We start from the raw sequence: 22,539 nt of genomic DNA on the forward strand, positions 1-22,539 counted from the left end.
CTGAGTAGGTGGGATGTGAGCTGAGGGTGGACCGACCGTGCCAGGGAACTGGCCAGGCAGAAACCCCCCTCCTCCCTCATCTGTCTGCCCAGGGGCCCTAGAAGAGCCCCAGATGCCAGAGCAGGTGACATCAGCCAAGAGCCAGAGTGAGGATGTTTGTTTCCTCTTTGGAGCAACCAGCCATGAATTAGTTTATGCTCTCGGAGCTCTTTGGTCTGTTTAGACAGGCCAGATACCATCAGCCCCCCTGCGCCAGTGAACTTGGTTCCTACTGAACCACTTCCTGGAACCAGCTGGTGACCCGAGGCTTCAGGAAGTGGCAATGGCCCCGAGAATGGCAAGACACTTCTCGGGACACAGTTGATAAACGAAAAGATGTTCAACCTCATTTATAACTTAAAAAAAAAGGTACAAGTTGAAATTTTATGTTTTCACCCACCAGATTGGCAAAGACTAAGAGACCGGTCATTTCAAGTGCTGGCGAGGCTGGGGCCACAACCCTCTCTCATCCACTGTGTGGTCAGCCTCTTGGGAGTTCTCAGGTCCCCGCCATATTGTCCATCAGAGCACCCTTCAGCTAAGCATTTCCGTTTTTTCTTTCTTTTTAAAAGATTTCATTTATTTACTTATTTGTTTTTTAGCAAGAGGGGAAGGGAAGGAGAAAGAGAGAAATATTGATGTGAGAGAAAAACATCAATCTGTTGTTTCTCGCATGCACCCTGGCCAGGGACCAAACCCACACCCCAGGCATGCGCCCTGATCTGGAGTTGAACCGGTAACCTTTCACTTTGCAGGAAGATGTCAAACCCACTGATCCACACTGGTCAGGGCGAAGCAGTTTCATTTTAATGAATCTACCCTGAGAGTATCATCAGAGATGTGATTAAAAATACAAAAAAAAAAAAAAACAATGTGCAAGGTGGCATTTGCAGGACTACAGTAATTATGTCACCCAGATAAGAACAATGCAAATGTGCACCCGGGGACAGCCTAAATAAATTAGGGATAGATATAAGTTGAGTCATGAGTGAAGATTTTGAAATAAAAAAAATATATGCACGTCATAGCAATATAGCTGAGGGTGTGTATGCATAGAAAAAAAGCCAGAAGAGTACACACTTCACCACTAATGATGGGGATCCTTGGGGCCGGCAATACTGGGGACTTCTGCTTTCTGCAGCATGCATTTCCTATAGTATTTAAATGTCAGATCACAAGCATGTATTGCTGTTGTAAAATAGAAAAAAGGATTTTAAAGTGAGAGAAAAGGATGGAAGAAGGGACAGCAGTAGATACTTGTTCTTTTTGGCTAGCCCCAAACTGAAGCCCCTTGAAACAGCCCCTGGGTAATTCACCTGCCTTAGGGGTTTCCACCACAGAAGTTGGAAAAAAGGGCCACTGTGAGTCTGCCATGGAAAGAGGCACAGTGGAGCCTGCTCCAAAGTCTGGTGCTCATCCTGAGAGAGCCCCAGGCAGCCCAAGGCAGCAGCCCGTGGTGGGACTTGGTGCCTTCCACCTCACCCGGCTAGCAATCAGAGCGGTGACTGTTACGCCAGTTTAAGGGAGAGAGAGAGAAAAAAAAAAAAAGAGGCAGAGAGGGCAGGGTTCCAAAAATCCACAGAATTGAACAAGGAAGCTTTAGAAACTATCTCTTGTTTATCCAAAATTCAGATTTAACTGATTGACCAATATCTTATCTGCCAATCCTATCCTGGGGAACTTGATATGAATTGAAGTAACCTCAGTCCCTAAGGAGATTCAGTAGTTCTGGGTGGAGCCCAACCAGGAATCTGGTGCGGTGGTTTTTTTGTTTTTAGCATTCAGCTCAGTGGCCAGGGTCGGGAAACCTGTACTGCAGCTCACCAGATCGCCCCGGGGACCGGGCTCCTGTCAGCAGGAAAACAGAGATTCATACTTACTCACTACTCAGTCTTTAACAGAGTTAGGCTGGTAGGAGTCAGGCCTCCAGAGCAACCGTTGCAGGGACAGCTGCGGAAAGGGGCGGGTTCCTCTCAGGCGTGGCGCCCCTTCCCACACCACACCGTCGGAACAACCAGCTCTGTTACTTTCCCGCAGGCCGGCCGGTTCCTTTTCAATCCACTGGTTTTCCGGAGGTCCCAGCGTCCTCCTTACAAGACTCGGCCAACTGCTGCTCGCCTGCGCTGTAACTCCCCAAATCAGCACAACAGCAGGGGGCCGGGGGAGGGGGGAGGGGGGAAGGGAAGTGGGTGGGACCAAGGACAAAGAAGAGGAAAGTGTCCCGGGGCACAGTGACCCTAGGTTCTCCCTTAAGTGCCTGTAGCTAGCTGTCTCCGGGGAAAACCACAGGTCCAGGCCCTCAGCCCTTCCAGTTGGCCTGCGCCTGGTGAAAGGGCGTGGCCTGAAAGGGCATGACCCGAAAGGGGCGTGGCCCACAGTACCCCAGGCTCCCAAGAGAGCGGCGTGGTTCAGCAACTTCACCAACCCGGCGGGACCAGGGCCGAAGCTGGAGGGGAAACCGACTTCCTACCTGGGGCCAGGTGAGCTCCACTGCGCATCTCTCGGTTGCTCCGCGTCCGGGATGGAGAGGGCCCGGGCGGCATCCGGAGACCAAGTCGGGGCCGAGTTGCCAATGGAGACCTTGGAAAACCAGGTCCCGGGGCTGGAGCAGCCGCAGGCCCCCGCGGAGGAGCCACGGGAGAGTCCCGAGAACAGCCCGGCTCCGGCCGAGCACCAGGGGACCGGCGCCGGCCAGGACCTCTCGGGCGGGAAGAAGCTGCCCTCGCCGCACCCCGCGCGCCTGCGGGTGCCGCCACCCAGCCTGGGTTACGGTGCCTTCCGCCGCCAGGTGTCCGCCAGCCCGGAGCCGCCGTCACCGGGCCCCGCTGCGACGGAGCAGCCCCGGGACCGCGAGGCGGAGCTGGTGCCCTGGGCCTCGCCAGTGGAATTGCAGGTGGACGTGCGCGTGAAGCCCGTGGGCGCGGCCGGTGGCAGCCGCGCGCCCTCGCCCGCGCCCTCCACGCGCTTCATCACGGTGCCGGTACCGGAGTCCCCAGGCTTCTCCCGCCACGCCTCGCCTGTGTTCCCGATCCTGCCGCGGACCGCCTCCTCGGGTAGCACGTGGGGTCGGGGCTCGCAGCTGGCCGCAACCCGGGCAGAGCACGGCCTGGACGCCGACCCTGCCGAGGCGGGTGCGGAGTCCCCGGGCTCCCCTAAGTGCCGCTGCCGCTGCAAGGAGCTGGAGAAGGAGGACACCGAGCTGCTGCACCGCGCCCAGGTGGACGGCGACCTGAAGCTGCACCGGGCGATAAAGCTCATCGGTAAGCGCGCGCCTGCGCGGGGAGCCCACGCTGCCCGGTCGGGGTCCAGGAAGTCAGAGGTCCCCCAACATCCACTCGCCCCTGGGCTACTGCTCTGGAGGGACTAGGAGACCCAGACGACCCTCCCAATGTCTGGCCCTACCTTCCATCTCTCTGGCTTGAAACCAGTGACATTTTGGTCTACGTAGTTCTAATTCAGATGGCTCGGGATAAAAGAATAAACCGACTATTCTTTCCCCTTACACTCTTCCGACTACTTTCACACGCCCTCTTAGTGTGGGCAGCCTCTTTGAGAGGTGGAGGTGGAAGGAATTCCAGGCGAGGGAAAGTTTTTCGGGATCACGTGACGGTGGTAGTGGTGGCGGCAGCCCGGGAGGGATGAAGATTGCCTGAGAAAAAGATATAAACAATTAAGCATTCCTGGATGAGGAGCCGGGAGGGCGTGGCCAGTGAATTTGGGGGCGGGAAAGCTTCCTGGAGCTCAGCCTTGAAAGATAAATAGCCACTGGGGGGATTTAGCTTCATCTGTGTTTTTCTTTTAACTAGGACAGTGAATTTGTTACTTGTATGAATAAGAATTGCTTTCTAAAGGGGTGGGGGAGGGGGGACACGCTACTTTTCTTTTTGGCCTGAAGTTTGGGAGACAGGTGGTGCGGGGGGTGGCTTTTCTCACAAGTCCCCCAGTCCGCCATGGAAGAAAGTAAACAAGACATGACATGATCTGCTTGGGGAGGAGAGGTGGCCAGTCCCTCAAGAGGGAAGGGCCGTGAGCAGTGGCCAGTTTCTCAGGGGAAAAAGGTGTTGAGCCCCTTCAAGGGCTTCACAGGAATACAGGATAGCAAGGATCAAACAGTAGATAATATTTCAAAGGTATCTATCTGAGGGCTTCAGAGTCTGAGTCAGTGTCTGTCAGGAAGAGAGTTGCAGAAACTTTTGGGAGACATACTCATTTCTTCTTGGACCCTTATCATATGAATGAAAGCACTCTTAGCAGAGCAGATTTCACAGGTTTATCAGGAAGTCTTTGTGATGCCAGATTTTTCTCTGGGACATGGCAAGGAGCTACACCCCTCCCCATCAGGTATTCAGGCTCAAGGGGATTAGAGCCAGGAAGTGCTTCTCCCAGAGGACGTGGGGACTCATAGCCTGCAGGCATGGGTCTACTGCTCACTCTTTGTTGCAGCCTCCCCAGAGTCCTTCCACCAAGGCTTCCCAAATGGTCGAGTCTGGCTTAGGTTGCTTCCTGCTGTGGGGAGACTTACCTGTCATTGACTTCATTGACTTCCGACCAAGCTTTGGTGGGGATTGGTTAGGGTTACAATTCCTGAAACCAGGCAAAGTGGTCCACAACAAGGTGGTTGGGGGGCGGGGGGTGGTCATTTCCCAGTCCGCATTGTAGGCCTGAGTGTGAAAGTGTGTGAGACTTTTGTAACTTGGTGTATTTCTTTCCTTTTTAAAAAATATTTTATGTTTGTTTATTTTTTAGAGAGAGGGGACGGGAAGGAGAAAGAGTGGGAGAGAAACATCACTGTGTGGTTGCCACTCATGTGTCCCCTACTGGGGACCTGGCCCACAGCCCAGGCATGTGCCCTGACTGGGAATCGAACTGGCAACCTTTTGCTTCACAGGCCCACGCTCAATCCACTGAGCTACACCGGCCAGGGCTGGTGTAATTCTTTACTGCTTGGTTTTCTGAAAGGCCAGAGCGGAATGTACTGTGCTGTCACACTAGTAATAGTTACTGAGGTGATTGGTGGGTTTATTTTCCTTTTCTTCTCCAGGCTTTTTAGTTCTGCTTTTGCTATTTGAAGATTGTCAATTTATATACCTTTAAAAATATTCATTGATTTTGGAGAGAGAAACAAACTTACGTGTTCATTAGCTGATTCTTGTCTGTGCCTGGACCCGCACACCTTGCTGTATCAAGGATCGAACCTGCAACCTTGGTGTATCAGGACGACACTCTAACCAACCCGGCTACCCGGCCTAGGCTACATATCTTTTTTTCCAAGCATTTTCAGTTTGCTTTTTTGGGGAACACCTTCACCGAGCTATAATTTACGCACCACACAATCCGCCCACTTAAAGCCTACAATTCTATGGTCTTTTCGTATCTTCACAGAGCGGTGCGACCATCGCCAGCCAGTTTTAGAATATTTGCATTCACTCCAGAAAGAAATACTCTGCCACTTAGCTCTCACCGCCCGGCTCACATCCCCAGGTAGCCGCTCGTCTCCTTTCCATCCCCTATGGGTTTGCCTATCCTGGATATGGCATTCAAATGGACTCCTAATACACGACCTTTGGCGTCTGGCTTCTTTCACTTAGCATAGTGTTTCCAAGGTCACCCGTGATGCAGCTAGCCTATGTCAGTACTTAATTCCCTGGGTCTCTGGAGTTCTTTTCCCCTCTGCAGCCTCACTCCCGTCCAAGTGCTCTCTGCTGGTGCTGCTCCCTCCTTGACCTTCAGCGACCTGGAGAGGTAAAAGAGGCAGGCGTGAGTCCGGTGTTAAAACCGGAAAACATCAAGAACACTTGAGTCAGAACTTGAACCCAGGTCCGTTGAACTCCAGGTCTAGCCCTCGCTCCTGTCTCGAATCTGCAGCTTCATCTCCTGGCACCTCTGCCCAGTCTGTTAGCTCCCTGAGTGCAGCGGCTTTGCCCCGTCCTTGGCATATTTACACCCTGTGTCTGAGGCATGCTAGGCGTACAGTAAATGCTTGTTAGCCAATTAGTCTTTCTTGAGTAGAATCTTAGGTCCTCTAGTTATTTAAGAAAACATGTGGTATTTTTCTCCCCAGTACGAAGTTCTAAATCCAGGGGGTCATCCGGGTGTTTGGGCTGAGGCGGTGGGTGGGCATGTGGGTGCGAAGCTGATGTATAAGTCAGTGGCTCTAACCTGTCTCTTCCGGCTGTCCCTCCCTCACCCCCACACCTCCCAGGGCTCCCGATGTACATGAAGTCCCTGCGCTGGGCCCTGGTAGTCATGGCCGTGCTCCTGGCGGTGTCCACAGTCGCCATTATTGCCCTGGCCTCCAGAACAGGTATGGCGCCTCCTCCTGGCTGCGCTCTGACAAGCAATCGGTCGGCAGCCCCGACTAGGGGGGCTTTATGCGCCGCACAAACTGTACAGCCTTCTGTGGGCCCTGCCCCACCCTGCTTGCCACCAAAAGGCTCGCCAGTCTCATGCCTACAGATTTGCCCCTCAGTCCAGGTGGCGGGCGGGAGTTGAGGTTTTAATGTACCTGCATTCAGCTCGTTACAGTTTACCCTGCAGCTCACCTGTGGTCTTTGCTTGCAGGGGCCAGATGCCGCCCGTGTCCCCAGGGCTGGCTGTGGTACGGGGAGGACTGTTACTACCTCTCCGCCGAAGCTCAGGCCTGGGAAGCCAGCCAGGCGTACTGCTCAGCGCTCAATGCCACCCTTGCCCTGCTGAGCCACACCCAGGTGAGAAGGGGGGAGGGGTGGGCGGTGGAGGCGCGTGCAAAGCCTCGCCCGTTACAGAACACTAATCCTACAAGGAATCACAAAAATCTAGTCCACCTTCACATTACAGAAAAAGTCACCAAGGCCTGGAGAAGTAAAGTGGCATGCAAGGGGACTAGATTCCATGTGACCCAGGGTCTTCAGTTTACTGTGCATTCTAAGACACGGAGGTGGAGCTCGGGGACCAGTCTGTGCTGGCGCATCTGTTGGGGGGGACATGGGTACTCCTGGGAGGTGGTATGGAAAATTAATCACATGTAGGGGGTGTGCTGTCAGATCTTACTCTCAAATGCAGGGTGACAAATCACCGCTGAAGTCAGTGACTTAAGACCACAAGCATTTCTGTCTTGATCCATGGGAGGACTGTTGAGGGGCTGACCTTGGCTGGGCATGACCGACAGCTGAACTTCAGGGTGCAGATTGGCTGGGCTGGGCTTGTGCCTGCAGGTTGGGTTCACTCGGAGTCTCTGGTCATTCTCCGAGCTAGAGAAAATTTTCTCTGCGGGTTTAGGGGGAAATGTGAGAGGAATCGTTGACAGGAGAGACCTGGTTCTTCTTGCTGATGCATGTAAAGAATTACAGATCAGCAAGTCTATTGGCGTGAAGTCAGGGTTTGTTAGTGATCCCTTCCCATGGAGGGGAATGGGCCTAGGTCCGGGCAGGGGGCGGGGGGAGGGAAGGTGGTGAAAAGCAGAGGTTCAGGGCAAAGCAGGGCGGCAAAATGAAGGATGGCAGAGGCTGGGGTGGCAAGCCCCCAGGTGGCCAGAGGCGGGGCGACCTGAGGCCAGGCAGCCAGAGAGCCAAGAAAGCGGGTCCTTTGTTCTGAGGACTTACAAAGTTGGCGAGATGGGAGTGAAGGAGCTGGGTGTTGATGGGTAAAGGTGGGGCCAGCTTTCCCGAGGGGGCGTGGCCACCCACACGTAGGTATGTGAGGGAGTCTGTTAGCCCGAATCCTTGCCTTGCTCCAGACCACATTTGTCCATCTTGTAAAACAGATACGTGACAGGAGGCAGTTAATTAAAGCTGGGGCAGTTACCCAGAGTTCTTTATGGGCTCTTTCCATAAGCACTAGGGACTCCCTCATAAAACAGGTAGTGACCAGAGGCAGACTATTAACCAAAGTAGTTTTATGCGCTGCTTCTTTGAGCGCTGTGGACCCTTTCCCATGTTTTCGGCCTTGGGATGAAAGCACAGCTTCAAAGGCCTTCTTTCTCAGATAGTGGAAACAATACACAGAATTTCAAGGACTTCCCTCCTTCTGTGTAGGCATGGTGTTTCTTGTGACGTTGGAACACCTGGCAGTATTACCAGACCAGGCTCAGAGCTGCTGAGATAGTGGGTGAGACATGCCTCCCTCCTCTTCCCTGCCTCAGTTTGTAGCCATCCTAACCTAAGTGCCAAGAGGCGTTGCCTGGCAACCATGATGCTAGCTGCTGGCCAGCAACAGCGCAGTCTCAGAGTTCTTCCTGTGCTGTGTCCTGCCCCAGAATGGTAGCCCGGGCGGGCAGGCAAGCGATGGGTATGTAGCATTTTCCGCCTGGGGCCTGGGCTGGGCCCTGAGTTGTTAGTCACCGTGAGGTGAGAACAGGCTGGGCGGAGATACCTTCCCAGGCTCCCGCATCCAAGGAGCAAGCCAGCCCGGTCACACCTGCAAACTGAAGACCAGTGGGAACACAGCTGGGTCCCTAAAGAGTGCTTGAAGTGAGGAGGAGACCTGGCAGGGCAGGGACTTAGCCCGGCGTAATTTTCCCATCTCCTGGGACAGACCCACTGAGCACAGCAAATGTCGCCAGAAACCCAGTGACATCAAGGACCTCTTCCCTCCAGCCCCTCCTCAGAGAGGTTCAGTTCAGAATGACCTTGGACCTCGGCTGAGCAACTTCATTTTGCAGGGCGAGGAAGAAGGAAGCTACCTTAAATGTACTCACTGACTGCGTACTTGACCAGTGAGAGAGAGAGAGAGAGAGAGAGAGAGAGAGAGAGAGGGAGAGAGAGGGAGGGAGGGAGGGAGGGAGGAATGGATGGCCCTGGCTGGTGTGGCTCAGTTGGTTGGCGCGTCATCCCATAGACCAAAACGTCGCAGGTTCCATCCCAGTCAGGGCACATGCCTAGGTTGCAGGTTTGGTCCCCCATGGGGCCCATACAAGAGGCAACTGATTGATGTTTCTCTCCTCTCTCCCCTTCCCTTGCCCTCTCTCTAAATTCAATAAGCATGTCCTCAGGTAAGGATAAAAAAGAGAGAGAGAGCAGTCCTTTGAGTTGGAAGTTTCAGGAATTTATTTTTAACTCTTGACACTGCTTTTCCCAGTCCATAATTTTTTTGCTAACAATGAGAACAGGATAATGGAGTCTGGGCTGCAAAGGAGAGTCAGGAGCCAAATGGAGTGGGTGGGGACTGGCCCTGGCCCCTGGCCCCAGGAGGCCCAGAGAGCTAGGATGGAAAGAAGGGCCCTTTGGGCATCACCCCAAGCCTCTGATGCGGTTGTGTGTCGGGGCAGGGCACAGAGCTGTGCATACCACCCCGCAGAGGGGACACTTAAGGGGTATCTACTATGTGCCTTGGCTTTACACTTACTGTCTTGGGCTTCATTACAAATGTACAGGGGACTATGCCGAAGCTCTGAAAGGCTCGGTACCCTGCCTTCCATCACAGACCTTACGAGTCATAGAACCAGAGCTTGAATATGGGGGATAACCTGGCCCCCAAAGCTCTACTCTCTGCAGCGACAGCCATGTTGGGCCTTCCCCAGCCAGCAGCCGACAGCCCACAGGGGGACGGTGCTGGCCAGCAAGAGTCCCAGATGTAGGCAGCCATGCAGCGAGATGCGTGGACCACCCACATTCCTTCCCATCCTCTCCAAAGCCCCGACACCCAGCCCTGCCCGAGGGCTGCAGCCCAAGGGGCTGCGTGCACCTTGCCTGTTCCCTCCCTGTTCCCCACTTTCCTGTGCAGTCTGACCCTTGGGACCTCAGGTGGTTAAGGTCAGCCAGGTTACCTGGAAGTTGCTTCTGCTGGTACGCCCTCGAGGAGAAGATGGTGGGTGCTGACACCTCTGGGCCCACGGCTGGCGTGGCAGCCGGGGTGTTACCTGGGGCCCTTGGTAGTGACTGCCAGAGCCACAGGGAGGCAGTTTTGCTGAGCCGCCTGACCGTGTGCTGGGCTGTCACTGTCTATGGTGAGTAAGACTGGCCCCCAGTCCTCCCCAAGTTCAAAGTGAGTAAAGGCTTCTTGGCATCGTGAGCGAGGTGCCCGTGCTGGTCGGCCCTGCCTTTTCCACGGAGCCTGATTTCACGTTCACATTTTCTTGCACATCTGCATTTTCTACGGGCTTGTCGTCTTCCACAGCGTGCAGTCGCCCATCAAGTGGCTGTCCTATACTCGGCCAAATTAGCTCCCGATGGCTGGGCATTTGGGTGGCTTCTACCTTTCTTCATAAACGGCACTGTGTTATCTTTGGGTAAAGTCATTTTCTCCCCTCACGCTCTTAGATATTTCTCCAAAGCGGAATGGACGCTGGAGGGGGGAAAGACCGGGCAGGTGCGGTCTGGCCCCATCACACCAGGAATTACAATGTTAATACCTTTTGAATACAGTTGAAATGCAGGTTTGAAACAAGCTGAAAAACCTCAAATACCATGTCTTGGTTTATTGTTAAAATGACATCAAGCATGAATAGTTAAAAGAAATAATCACCGGGCTCTCTAACCTCTTTGTTTTCATTCTGGCTGTTCCTCACATTTGTGTCCACGTACGTACAGACTTTTTCCTTATTACAGTCATGCCACAACTGTGAATCAGCTTTGTCACTCACTGTGACCCTGCACATACTGCAGCCTTCCACCTGCGGTGCACCCCCCCATCCCCCTCCCCGCTAAAGGTGCTCCATGGGCTTCTGTTTAAGGACTTGCAGAATATGTCCTGAACTGTTAATGTACCTATGCTCTTGCTAGCAGCTTTGTTGTTGACCATCTGCTCCCAGGTGGCTGCAGCCTAATCCACCCCATCGCTGCCTCCCCCTCAGCTTTGCTCACCTCGCCCCCTCCCCTTGGAGCCTCTTTGTTCACACTCTGTTGCTCGGTGGGGACTGGCATTCACATCCTCTCGCCTTTCGGGCAGAGATGGGATCACCCCCATTTCTGGTCCCCATCCTGAGCNATCAGCTTTGTCACTCACTGTGACCCTGCACATACTGCAGCCTTCCACCTGCGGTGCACCCCCCCCATCCCCCTCCCCGCTAAAGGTGCTCCATGGGCTTCTTCTGTTTAAGGACTTGCAGAATATGCCCTGAACTGCTAATGTACCTATGCTCTTGCTAGCAGCTTTGTTGTTGACCATCTGCTCCCAGGCGGCTGCAGCCTAATCTACCCCATCACTGCCTCCCCCTCAGCTTTGCTCACCTCGCCCCCTCCCCTTGGAGCCTCTTTGTTCACACTCTGTTGCTCGGTGGGGACTGGCATTCACATCCTCTCGCCTTGCGGGCAGAGATGGGATCACCCCCATTTCTGGTCCCCATCCTGAGCTCAGTGCCAGGGAACCCGTCAGCATCCGGGGCAACGTCCCGGCTCCCAGTGTTTGGGCAAGTTGGGTCGGGTGCCGCTGAGTTGCTTCTGGGCCTGGGAAGCTGGGAACTTGCAGGAGCCCCAGGTGAGACGGGCTCATGTCCAGTAAGAGTGACCAGCTGCTTTTCTCCCACAGGATTTCCTGAGCAGATGCCTAGCCATCAAGTACTCCTGGGTGGGGGCCCAGAGAGGCCCCCATGGCTGGCACTGGATTGATGGTACCCCCCTGTCACCCCGGCTGTGAGTGACTGTGGGCCTGGGTGGAGGTCCCCTCTGTCCCCAGTGCAGTAGTGTGGCATCACAGCAGGTGCCAGAGAGGAGCTGGAAGCCTCCCCCGCTCCCCGCACTGCTGTGCTTCCAGACTGTCCCCCTGCTCCACCCCCTGGGCCACCCCTCAGGAGGCTGACCCCACACGCATGCTCAGGGGGGCTGACCTCACACGCATGCTCAGGGCCTGGTTCTGTGTAGTCCCTGTCACCCCGCCCATTGTTTAGGACCCCAGCACACTGACCCAAGCAAGACTGTCACCCTGTTCTACACACAGGTGTGCCACCCAGAGACCTTTGGTGGTCCACCCAGGGTCATACAGCTGGTGAGCTAGGGACATCCTCACGTGCCTACCCCAGGGCTGACTCAAACAGTCCCTGGGCCAGTGGGGCTGCAGGGTGGCAGGCCTGGGACGCCTCGAAGCCCCGCCACCCTGAGCGCCCCTCCTTCCTCTCGTCCTTCCCCAGAGTCCCAGAGGAAGAGGAGGGCTGGCTGGATCTCGGGTGTGGGGCCGTGGATGAAGGCAAGCTCGTGGCTTTGGACTGCTCCTCTCCAAGAACCTGCATCTGCGCCAAGGGGGCTAAGTGACGTGCGTTTCACCCATTCACCTGCTGGGGGCGTGCGGCCTACTCCCCGAAGCCAGGCTTCCAGGGCTCCCTGTTCATGGGGCCCTGCCCTGAGTGAACCCGGGAGCGGGACCTCTGTTGCTGGAAGACTGCGTCCGGGCTGAAGGCTTTCTGTGGCCCTGGGGCCAAGCGCCTGTTTCCATCTCCAGCTGATGAAGAGGCTCTGTTCAGAGACCTTCAGAGGTTTTGTTTTTTAGCATTTTGAGCCTAGGTCTCTCCCTCATTAAAATGGCCATTTCCCATGCTCTCCCTTACCTGCTTCCCCACAATGCACACCCTTTGAGTCCCAGAGGAACAGATCACAGGTGAGCCCAACCTGGGTTCTCACTGAGCCCCCGAAATACGTTTTGCGGCGAGAACGGTTGTCAGCAGGGACATCGTGGCTGTCCTTGCCAATTCCGGGCAGGTGGCACACAGCCAACCAAGCTGAAGACCAGGGTCACACCAAGTGAGAAGCTGTGGACCCCTGGAGGAAGAGGGAGGTTGTGCACCGATGGCCAAGGCTGGGATAATGCAGGGGAGACAGCCACCTGGGCAGGAGGAACTTGGCCTTGGTAGGCGGAAGTTCCCACGAACACGGGGTCCCAGTGAGAAAGGAAATCAGAAATGTGGGCGGGTTCGAGGCAGCTTTTCCCACAACTGTGGGGACACCAGCCTGAAGGTGTCAGTGTGCTGGGGTTCATGAAGGGCCCTCAGGGAGTGGCACCCCAGGGGGCTGCAGGGGCTTGTGTGGTCTCCCCAGCCTGTAGGGACCTCGCCAATGACAGGAGACCATACCTGCGTCTCATCTTGGTGCTGGGCATTCAACACAACTGTCATATACAAACCAGCTTTCTGGTCAGGTCACACATCCACATCCTCGGAGACACTTGTGATGTCCATGAAACCAGCAGCTTGTACAGAATGTGCGGGCGCCCGGGAGAAAGATGTGGAGAGTCTGAGGACAAGCAACAAAAGCCTTGGAAGCCCCCTCTGCCTTTCTCGTGGCCGCCCCATTCTGACAAGTTAACTCCAGAGCAAGAAAACACGTCTGGCTTCAAAGCCCTTCTCAGCAGAGGTCGTGGGTCTGGGGCATCAGGGTGCTTCAATATCAGGCGCGCTTGTGGCTGAGGGACCCCAATCGGGTGTGGAGGTGCCGGAGCGGGGTGCTAAGGGCTGAAGTCTGGAAGTTACTCAAAGTGTAAGCTTATTTAGAAATTAGGAGACGACTAGAAGAAACAGCAAAAATAATCATAAATGGTTGCCTTAACACTAATTGGTGACAGCAGTGGCCGGAGCTTGGAGGGGCACCAGGGAACATTCTAGGGGGCTGGAAGGAGTCTGGGTCTGGCTCTGGGTGGGGCTGGGCCACCCATGTATGGGGTTGTCACGCTGAAGATTAAAAAGTGACGTCTGAGCTCTGCCTGGTGTAGCTCAGTGGATTGAGCACAGGCCTGCGAACTAAAGGAACACGGTTCGATTCCCACTCAGGGCACATGCCTGGGTTGCAGGCCAGCTCCCTGCAGGCCAACTCCCAGCAGGGGATGCACAAAAGGCAACCATACATTGGTGTTTCTCTCCCTCTCTCCTTCCCCTCTAAAGATAAATAAATAAAAATAAAAAATCTAAAAAAAAAAAGTGACTGATTTTTTTTAGAATGAAAATCAAATAGTGGGCACATAATCAAGCAGTGAAGTAGTGACATGGGGACTATATTAGAAATTTAAATGCTGAAGTACATGTTACATATCATCACCGTCCGATTCATCCTCCTGCAAAGATTCCGTAGCAGGTATTTCTCTGGTGCAGCTGGGCTCCAGTTAAAAGCTTTATCCTGAATTTCATTGTCTAGGATTGATTTTTTGTTTTAAAAACATTCATCCTTTCATATACTCACTTAAATCCATAGTCACAGTTTATGAAAACAAAACACATTCATGCACTACTTTGGTAAAAAGACATTAGACTTTTTTAAAAGGTCCACAAGATTCTGACATGCGACACTAATGGGAAACTACGTGTCGGGAACGATTCCCGCGGCTGCCATTCCTCACAGCCCGCGTCCTGTCACAGAGCTCCATCCTGGCTCCACGTGTCAGCCTCGCCTTCTGAGCAGGTCGCCCTTTTGCAGGAAGGGCGCTGGGAGACACGCAGCAGGTTGGTCTGCATGGAAGGAACTCCTCCAAGTAATTTTTCAAGTGCCTTCCCACTGGGCACAGCCAGCAGCCACTGTTTGAAATTCCCATCCAGCGATGTCGCCAGCACACTGGCTTGTTCCAAGGGGCTCTGGGGGCCAGGCTCTGACATGCACTGGCCCCGCGGCTCACAGCAGCCTGCGAGGGGCAGCTCTGGAACATCCAGTCTGTGTCAGACCTCAAATTTACTGTCCCCCAAGTCCTGTTTCCGATTTAGGGGGTTGGGCCCCCCAAGTGAGGATTCTACCAGCTTTCTTGGGGATTCTGATGCTGAGGGTCCAGGAACCCCATTTGGAGAAGCCCTAACAGAGCCCGTCTTGCTACCAGGAAAAAAAATCAGTATTTTAAATGAACTTTGAGGTGTAATTTGCACCAAAGAAAATGTAGCCAGTTGAGGGGCACCTGTTGACAAGTACAGGCCCTTGTGAACCACTGTCAATCAAGATGTGGAGTGCCAACGCTCTAGAAAGTTCCCTCCTGTCCCTTTGCGTCAGTCTTCTCCCCTCCCAGACCTCCAGCTCATCTGCATTCTGTGTACAGATTAAGTGTAGCTCGTTCTAGGATTTCATATGAGAGGATTGCGCAGTGGGTAGTGTTTTGCATCTGCTTTTCAGGCTGAGTAGGAGGTTTTGAAGACTTCTCCATGTCAACACATGTATCGGTAGGTCTTTGTAGGAATGCATCAGGATGTACCTTCTCTCCAGTGGGTGATATCATGGTTGACTCCACACTTGGGGTGTTATGAATATAGCTGCGACAAACATTCAAACAGAAGTCCCCGTCAAACAAACAAAGTGCTTGTGTCATTTCTCTTAGGTACCCGGGGGTTGTATGGTCAAGTTATGTTTCATCTGTAAGAGTCCGCCGAACTGATTCCCAGAAGAGATGTGCGTTTTACCTCCCGCCAGAATACGAGTCCTAGTTGCCCAGCTTCCTGGCCGACACGTGGTACGGCCAGTCTCCCCTCTCGGCCATTCCAGTGGGCGTGTAGTGGACTCTCCGTGTGGTTTCCATTTGCATTTTCCTGATGACTGATAATACTGAGCTGCTTTTATGAGCTCAAAGGCCATTTTTATGTATTTTTTGTGTGTGATTCTGATACGCAGACCATATTTAGAAAAACCCTATGAACACCCATGTCCACAGGGCAGACTTATTTTTTAAGCGACGATTTGAATGGAAAATCTAAGATATCGCCCAACTTTGTGAGAGCGTTTCAACACAGAGAATTTAAAGTCACATAAACACCCATATGCTCACTACCTAGTCCTAAAAACAGTTAACATTGATGTGAATGTATGAAATCCAACTATCTGAAGATGTTAGAGGTCAGGACACTTCAGGTGAAAATACTTCAGCAGGCATCTCCTGAAAATAAGGATGGTCATCTATGTACCTACCATTCCACTATTACTTCGTAAAATTAGCATTAACTTCATATTCAATCCATGTTTCCATTTCCCGGTTCCACTATTTTAAACAAAAATCAGGGTCGAAGCATTGTTATGGGTATTTCTTTAATCTCTTTTGACACAGAACTTTGTTTCAGTGACATTTACTTTTTGAAGAGACTGGGCCAGCTGTAGAGCGACAACTAGACGCCCTGGCTGGTGAGGCTCAGCGGACTGAGCACTGCTGGCCCAAGGACTGAGAGGTCACCAGGTCAATGTCTGGTCGGGACACATGCCTGGGCCACAGGCCAGGTCCCCAGTTTGGGGGCATATGAAAATGTTTCTCTTGCACACCAGTGTTTCTCTCCCTCATTTCCCCTCTCTAAAAGTAAATAAATAAAATGTTTAACTATTTAAACAAACTAAATAAATAAAGTGACAGCTATGCTGCACCTATCTCATTTCCACAAACTGGAAGTTGGGCTTGATTCTCCATAAACATTTTGGTAGAAATACCTCGTGTTTCATCACCTGATAGATTTTAACATTGATTACAAGCGGCACCAAACTTTCTACCACCACCCACAAATCAGGGAACTAAACCATGTAATCCCAGTGTGGGTAAATTTGGGCTTTTCATCTGTTACACTGTGCTTCAGAGGCAGTGTAAAAGTGAGATTACACGGCACAGAACCATACGGTGATTATCCCATCTGCATTTATTTGGGCCTTTTTGTTCCCCCTTGGGACATTCCTGTTGGTCCCTTCTTGCCCCTCCCAGCCCAGGACACACCTGCTATGCCAGAAAGGGCCTCAGGCTCAGAATCAAAAAGATGTGGGCCAGCTCTGCGGTGTGTCTGATCAGTCACTTGGCACTGCTCGATTCCCTCCCCTGTAAAAGGGGTGTGATGAGGGACACCGCTCTTGCCACCCAAGATGTATGAATCAGAGATGACGTGGTCCAAGGCTCATAGAAATGATGAGGCACTTCAACGATCATCTCAAATATTCACTGAACACCGGCTACGCCTCCACTCCTGGCTCGTAGGAGGGTGCGGGAAACAAGGCCCATTCACTGCCCCAGCGCTTGGTCAGGCTAACATTCAGGTGTGTTCAGGGAAAGGAATCACTGGGGACACAGGTCCTCTCCCTCATCTGCCCCACCCTTTGCTGCCCAATCTGTGGAGCAGGCGTGTGGTCTGATGGTGACCCCCGTGTGGGGCTGGGGGGTGAGCACCTGACTCATCCGGGCCCATCACGCGCCAACTTGCCATCCCAGCCTGCCGGTCAGCGTTTGCTTCAGGGGCCCCAGCCCGAGCCAGTCAGGAGCACCAAAACTCTGCTGCCACGTGTAACTCAAGCACGTGAGCCTCTGCATGTTCAAGCCCCCGTGAGCTGGATCTCCTGTTACAGGCAGCCAGCAGCATCCAATACAGGAGTGCGCTGCGGCTGGGACCCCAGGAGCCGCTCCGCCTTCTCTAGGGCCTCAGCCCTTTGCCGGGTCCTTGACTGAGCCCAGTTTAGAGTCCGAATGCCTTGTACAGCCTCAATCCTACTGTGCCGGCCGTTAGAGTCTGATCTGATGCCCAGAGATGCTTGTGGACCCAGAACCTCTGACATGCTAGTGTCTGCTGGAACGTGAAAAACAGGCAGCCACACCAAACAGGGCCAGTCTGCCGACAGACTCGGCCTCTGCCATCAAAGCCCTGTTCTCCCAGCCCTCCCCAGCCCCTCCTAACTCCCCTGGCACTGGGATTACTTTTGTCTATTAGCACAGGCAATTGAAAGAAAAACAGAGGACAACTTTGTATTGCCTTCTTTATACCTTGGGGAAATCTAATTAAGTCAGGGTATCATAAAATCATGGTTTAAACAGCTTTGTTTTTTCACACAGAAAAAAGACAAGAATGTTTTGCAAGATATGTCAGCCAGTACATGGTATGTGATGGCGGACTGAGGGGCTCTGGGGGCTCTTGGCTGGGTGGCCAGCAGCCTGGAGAGAGGTGTGGAGGCTCGTGCGGAAGGTGCTCAGGGTCAGGGCAGGTGCACACAGCTGACAGAAGGGGTGCGGGTCAATGGCTCATGGATTCGAATGGCTGCTACACTCGTGCACAACTGAGTGTCCACCTCGGACACGCGCACATTTTAAAGTTGTGTAGTATTTACTTGGATTTTTAATGTTGAAAATCCTATAAACATTTCTGATTTTTAAAACTGGTTTATTGAGCCCTGGCTGGTGTGGCTCAGTGGATTGAGCACGGGCTGCGAACCAGACGATCGTAGTTCGATTCCCATTCAGGGCACATGCCTAGGTTGCAGGCCAGTTCCCAGCAGGGGACTCACGAGAGGCAACCATACATTGATATTTCTCTCCTTCCCTTCCCCTCTAAAGATAAATAAAATATTTTTAAAAAACTGGTTTATAAAAACCATTTTGAAAGGTACCACAATGAAGGGGAAATCACAATGTATGACAAGTGTTTAGATGATAATGCGGGCAATGCGGGCATGGCTCTTGCTCCAAGGGCTGGGCTTGACAGCTGTTACTAGCTATGGAAATGGGCTCTTAAAATGAAACGTGAAAGGAAAAAAACTTGGGAAGGGTGAAGAAAAGTTAAAACACTAGTGTCAGGATACTTATCTGAGAGGTAAAGTCTTTCTTCTTCTACTTAGAATGGAGAAATTTTTCCTTCAGTTTCGGTGGCTGCTGATGACCCATCTCAGCCAAGTGGCTTTGGGGGGCTGCCCAAAGACAGCAAAGGCCTCACTGAAGGGTCACCACGAGTGACATCACAGAGTACCCAATGGTTCTGCAAATATGGGACTAAACTCACACTTTCTATTACAGTCACCAGATACAAAAAAATGCCACAAACAGGGTATGAGGAACAGAAATATTGAGATTTTAGGGTTACTCTGAGTGGTTGCCGTGGCTCAAGGATAGTTACTGAATATATAGATAATTTACCCAAAGTCGAAATACTAGAAGCATCTAAGCAACAGAACTGTCCTAGGGTTTTTAAATCTGGATCGTTCACCGAAAGGCACGCATGGCCGGAGTGACCTTCCCCATGGAGCCAGCCCAGCGGGATGCTGTCCTTCACTGGCTGCCACTGACCTTCTGGGTCAGGGGTCCGAGCTGCCTGCCAATTACAACTGCAGCAACAGCTAACAATACAGGTATCTGTATGATTAGGCAGAAAACGAGGATTAAATTCCAACTATACCAACATAACGCTAACCTGTATTTTTCAATCACGTTCTGGAGTTCCATATCTCAGCCTAGATGTGTCATGAACTGTCACAGGCCAGGGCCCAGACAGTCTTCCCCAAACCCAGCAGCCTGACCTTTTCCATCTCACTCCACATCCCAGGCACTAAACCCAAAGTGCCTGTAGGGGTTTAAGGGAGGAGCGAAGACCACTAGGAACGGCGTGGACACAGAACAGTCCCTCAGCAACCAGTGATGCGGGGGGGTGCCTCAGACTCACACCCTGTAAATCCAATGTAAGGTCCACGTTCCTGCGACCTTGAATTCGCCACTTAGGGGAACAAATCAAAATTAGTTCTTAAAAGGTGATCTTAGTTAACTGTACTCACAGACACTCATTTCAGTCCTTAATGTATTTTTGTTACTCGGACTTTCTAGAATCTCAAGTGACACTCCTTTAAATCACAGTGGGTATCTATAGCTTTCAATGCAGAAACCGTTAGTCTCATTACATTGGTCATACCGTGTTTTTATTTCAGTTTGCCGAATAAGAAGAAATACAAAACAAAAGCAAATGCAAAACCCAGTTTCTTCTGCAGGTCCAGTCCTTCGCGAAGCGGATGTACAGGCAACCCTGAAGTGTGTCAGCCAGGGACCCAGGGAACAGCAGCTCAGCTCGAATCTTCGAGTGTGTGTGTGTGTATCTCCTTTGGTGCCTTGCACAGTAAGGCACTAGTAATGATGTAAAAGAATAAAAGAAATGCCCACAGCAAGTAGTTCTAGTGACAGTTTACTAGACAGGTTACAGTTTAATAGTAATGGTGGTGGTGACCGTTTCATTTAATTATTCATGTTTTTTTACAACAAAGGTATAGCTTTTATATTCCACACACACAAAATTAAAACAGAAGTGCTTATGAAAAACTCCCTGTCCCCGCCCCCTTTTCAAAACACCCTGAACGTAGTAATTCAATACAACAGAAAAATCAAGACTTATTTGATTTCCAATTGTCAATAAAAAAAGCAAAGTATATGTAATCCAAGAGCTGTTCAAATTCCAACCCTAAACAAACAAAAAAACCCTCCCCATATTTAAATTTCTCCAGCACACATTCCAGTATAAATGCTCTGAACTGTAATCAGCTAGTTATTAATGGGAACAGAACCTTAGAACAGAAGCTATATTGCTTCCCTGACCCCCTTTCTCTTAAAATTAGAGGGTGGAGAGGGGCTACAAAAGTCAGAGGAAGAAGGATTAAAGAGCAAAACCCCCAAAGCTGCGCTGTTTGGACTAGAAAGAAAGACAGCATTTTTACAAATGTTCAAAAACCCCGAGGCAAGTAACACAATTTGTTTGTTCTCACTTCTACTAGAAAGAACAAAGACATCCGTGTCTTTCTCATATATAAAACTGTGTCGAACACTTTCAGAGCTGTATTACAGGTTCGCCAGGAACTAGGGGTGCAGTCTGAGGCTTCATCAAGGAAAGCGCGCTCAGGTCAGATCGGGTGGAAACCGTACACCTAGCCTAGCTGGACCGCTGTGTGCAACTGCTCAGTGTGCCCCCCCGAACAGCTGCGAACTAAACACCAGTATGGAACTCCAGAGGAAGCTCAAGGACTGAGGCCATGTACACAGCTAATCATATCTCCCCTGCTTCGCGCTCTTCAGAGCTCCTCCTGTCTTCTGATCTGCCATTAGCGCTCTCATAGGACCGCTTCTTATCTTTTCGATCTCTGTCACGAGGTGATCTGTCTCTTGAATTCCTGTCTCTGTCACGTGATGCTAAGTCTTGGTCTCTGAATCTTTCTTTTGAGGATCTGAAAAATATTAATTTGAGGAGCAAAATGTGTTGGGAAACCCAAAATCCAAATGAAAGAATCGGATAAATATTAAGGTACTGATAGCTGAAGATATACAGAAGACATCCAAAAAGACAGGAGTCAGTTTTCTGACAGGAAGGAGCACCGCCATATTTGATAAGGGTCTAAAACAAGGACATGAGGGAATACAAATAGCTTAAGTCAAAAACCACACGCTAAAATAATGATTTGTAGGATATTCCATGGTCTCAGAGGCAATGAAAAAGATTCTGATTCCTCGCATATGGATTTAGTATAAGAATTACAGACAGTACCTATTATCCAACTAAAAAACATGCAATAGCATGTAGAACCCCAAATTGGATGGAAATCTGTCTCACACAGGGGTCTGCAAACCTCTTCTGCTGTCTGGTCAGAGTAAATGTTTTAGGTATTGTGCTCACGTTCTGTCTCCATGGTATATTCTTCTCCCTTTCCTTTTTTGTATCAACCCTGTGAACAAGGTAAAAACCACCCGGAGCTGGCTGCCTATGCAAAAACAAGCTCGAGGGCCAGATGTGACCTGCGGGCAACTTAGGGAAGAAAACTACTCAATTAATGACATGGTAAACATTTATTATTTTTAAAATGTACTTTACTCCTCCTGAGTTAGCTCATTCAACCAAAGGAAAAAATCAGAATGGAAGACAGAGGAAGATGATCACACTACAATAAATCTTGATTAACCGTAACTGTTTCTTAATACCACCTCTCCGTTACCACACCCAACTCCAATAAGGTAAATAACAAAACAAGATTATATCAGAGATTCAGTCAGAAGAAAAACCAAAGGATATCACAGATCAGAATTAATATGAAATCTGCTATACTTTCAACATCTAGAATGAATCGGAAACACATATTATGTTTATTTCATTCTTTACAGGTGACAGGATTCTTCTACATAATCATTGACTTAACCCACATTCAGAATTTAGATCTGGGGTCTGATTAAGCAATACTTTCAACTCCTAAGGCAGGAAAGAATTACTACTACACTCAGTTTTAGAAATATGATTAAACCAAAAAGGCTGAAAGATAAAGTAATGCCGACTAGAAGCATTCTACTTATTAAGGTTTTAATAAGCTTAATTTAAAAATGATGTGTAAAAAAAATCACACAGTGCACGTATCTGGCTACACTTATCCTACCCATAATCTTTGTAAGAATGGAATATGGAGACCAAGAGGTCAGTGATAACAACTGAAAATCAACTATGAGATGAGCAACAACTACTGCTTTGTGGGGGATTACAGCGCCCACACACAAGCAGTCTCCATCCTCTACCTCACTCAGACTGCCAATAACCCTAACGAAGCAGCCACTCTTAGTAGCTCTACTTAGTAGATGGGAAAAGAAAGGTGGGATCATTAAATGACGTGGCCAAGGCCACTGAAACCAAGTGGCCTGACTCCAGAGTCTGCACTGCATGTCTGAAGAGAGCAGGAAGCAGAAAAATGCAAATAGCCCTCCTTTGCCAAGGGTAACTGTTGCCAGGGAAAGGTCACACACAGACTCTACTCACATCAGAGACCACTACTTCGGCTGGGGCAGGAGAACAGCACATCATAAAAGACTCTTAACTGAGATTTTTTACCTTGAAAGTTAAAATCAAATATGTAGCAATAACTTTATGCTTGTGTATGTATAATAACATGTAGG

At 51.0% G+C, this 22,539-nt stretch overlaps 2 protein-coding genes across 10 annotated transcripts in view; one reads left to right on the forward strand and one right to left on the reverse strand.

The window, feature by feature from the left end:
* The first annotated feature begins 2,274 nt into the window (after nucleotides 1-2,274).
* KLRG2 (killer cell lectin like receptor G2) lies at nucleotides 2,275-12,482 on the forward strand. 2 transcript variants are annotated; one of them, XM_037049086.1, is made up of 6 exons: nucleotides 2,275-3,299; nucleotides 5,422-5,520; nucleotides 6,242-6,343; nucleotides 6,601-6,746; nucleotides 11,482-11,585; nucleotides 12,080-12,482. In XM_037049086.1, the coding sequence occupies exons 1-6, from the start codon at nucleotides 2,561-2,563 to the stop codon at nucleotides 12,198-12,200; spliced, it is 1,311 nt and encodes a 436-aa protein (XP_036904981.1). In that variant the 5' UTR covers nucleotides 2,275-2,560; the 3' UTR covers nucleotides 12,201-12,482. The 2 variants fall into 2 exon arrangements, with proteins under 2 accessions (XP_036904981.1, XP_036904982.1); XM_037049087.1 differs by lacking the exon at nucleotides 5,422-5,520 and having other exon boundaries at nucleotides 2,277-3,299.
* A 7,045-nt stretch (nucleotides 12,483-19,527) lies between these two features.
* The window catches only part of LUC7L2 (LUC7 like 2, pre-mRNA splicing factor), a 65,639-nt gene continuing 62,627 nt past the window's right edge, over nucleotides 19,528-22,539 (reverse strand). For all 8 annotated transcript variants that reach the window (XM_037049088.1, XM_037049095.1, XM_037049090.1 and 5 more), the window contains one exon: nucleotides 19,528-20,834. In XM_037049088.1, coding sequence (XP_036904983.1) covers nucleotides 20,657-20,834 — 178 coding nt within the window. In that variant the 3' untranslated portion in view covers nucleotides 19,528-20,656. The remainder of the gene's footprint in view (nucleotides 20,835-22,539) is intronic.

Source organism: Sturnira hondurensis, unplaced genomic scaffold, assembly GCF_014824575.4.
Source record: "Sturnira hondurensis isolate 20B ecotype Veracruz unplaced genomic scaffold, ASM1482457v3 Scaffold0006437, whole genome shotgun sequence".
NCBI classification, from domain to species: domain Eukaryota; kingdom Metazoa; phylum Chordata; class Mammalia; order Chiroptera; family Phyllostomidae; genus Sturnira; species Sturnira hondurensis.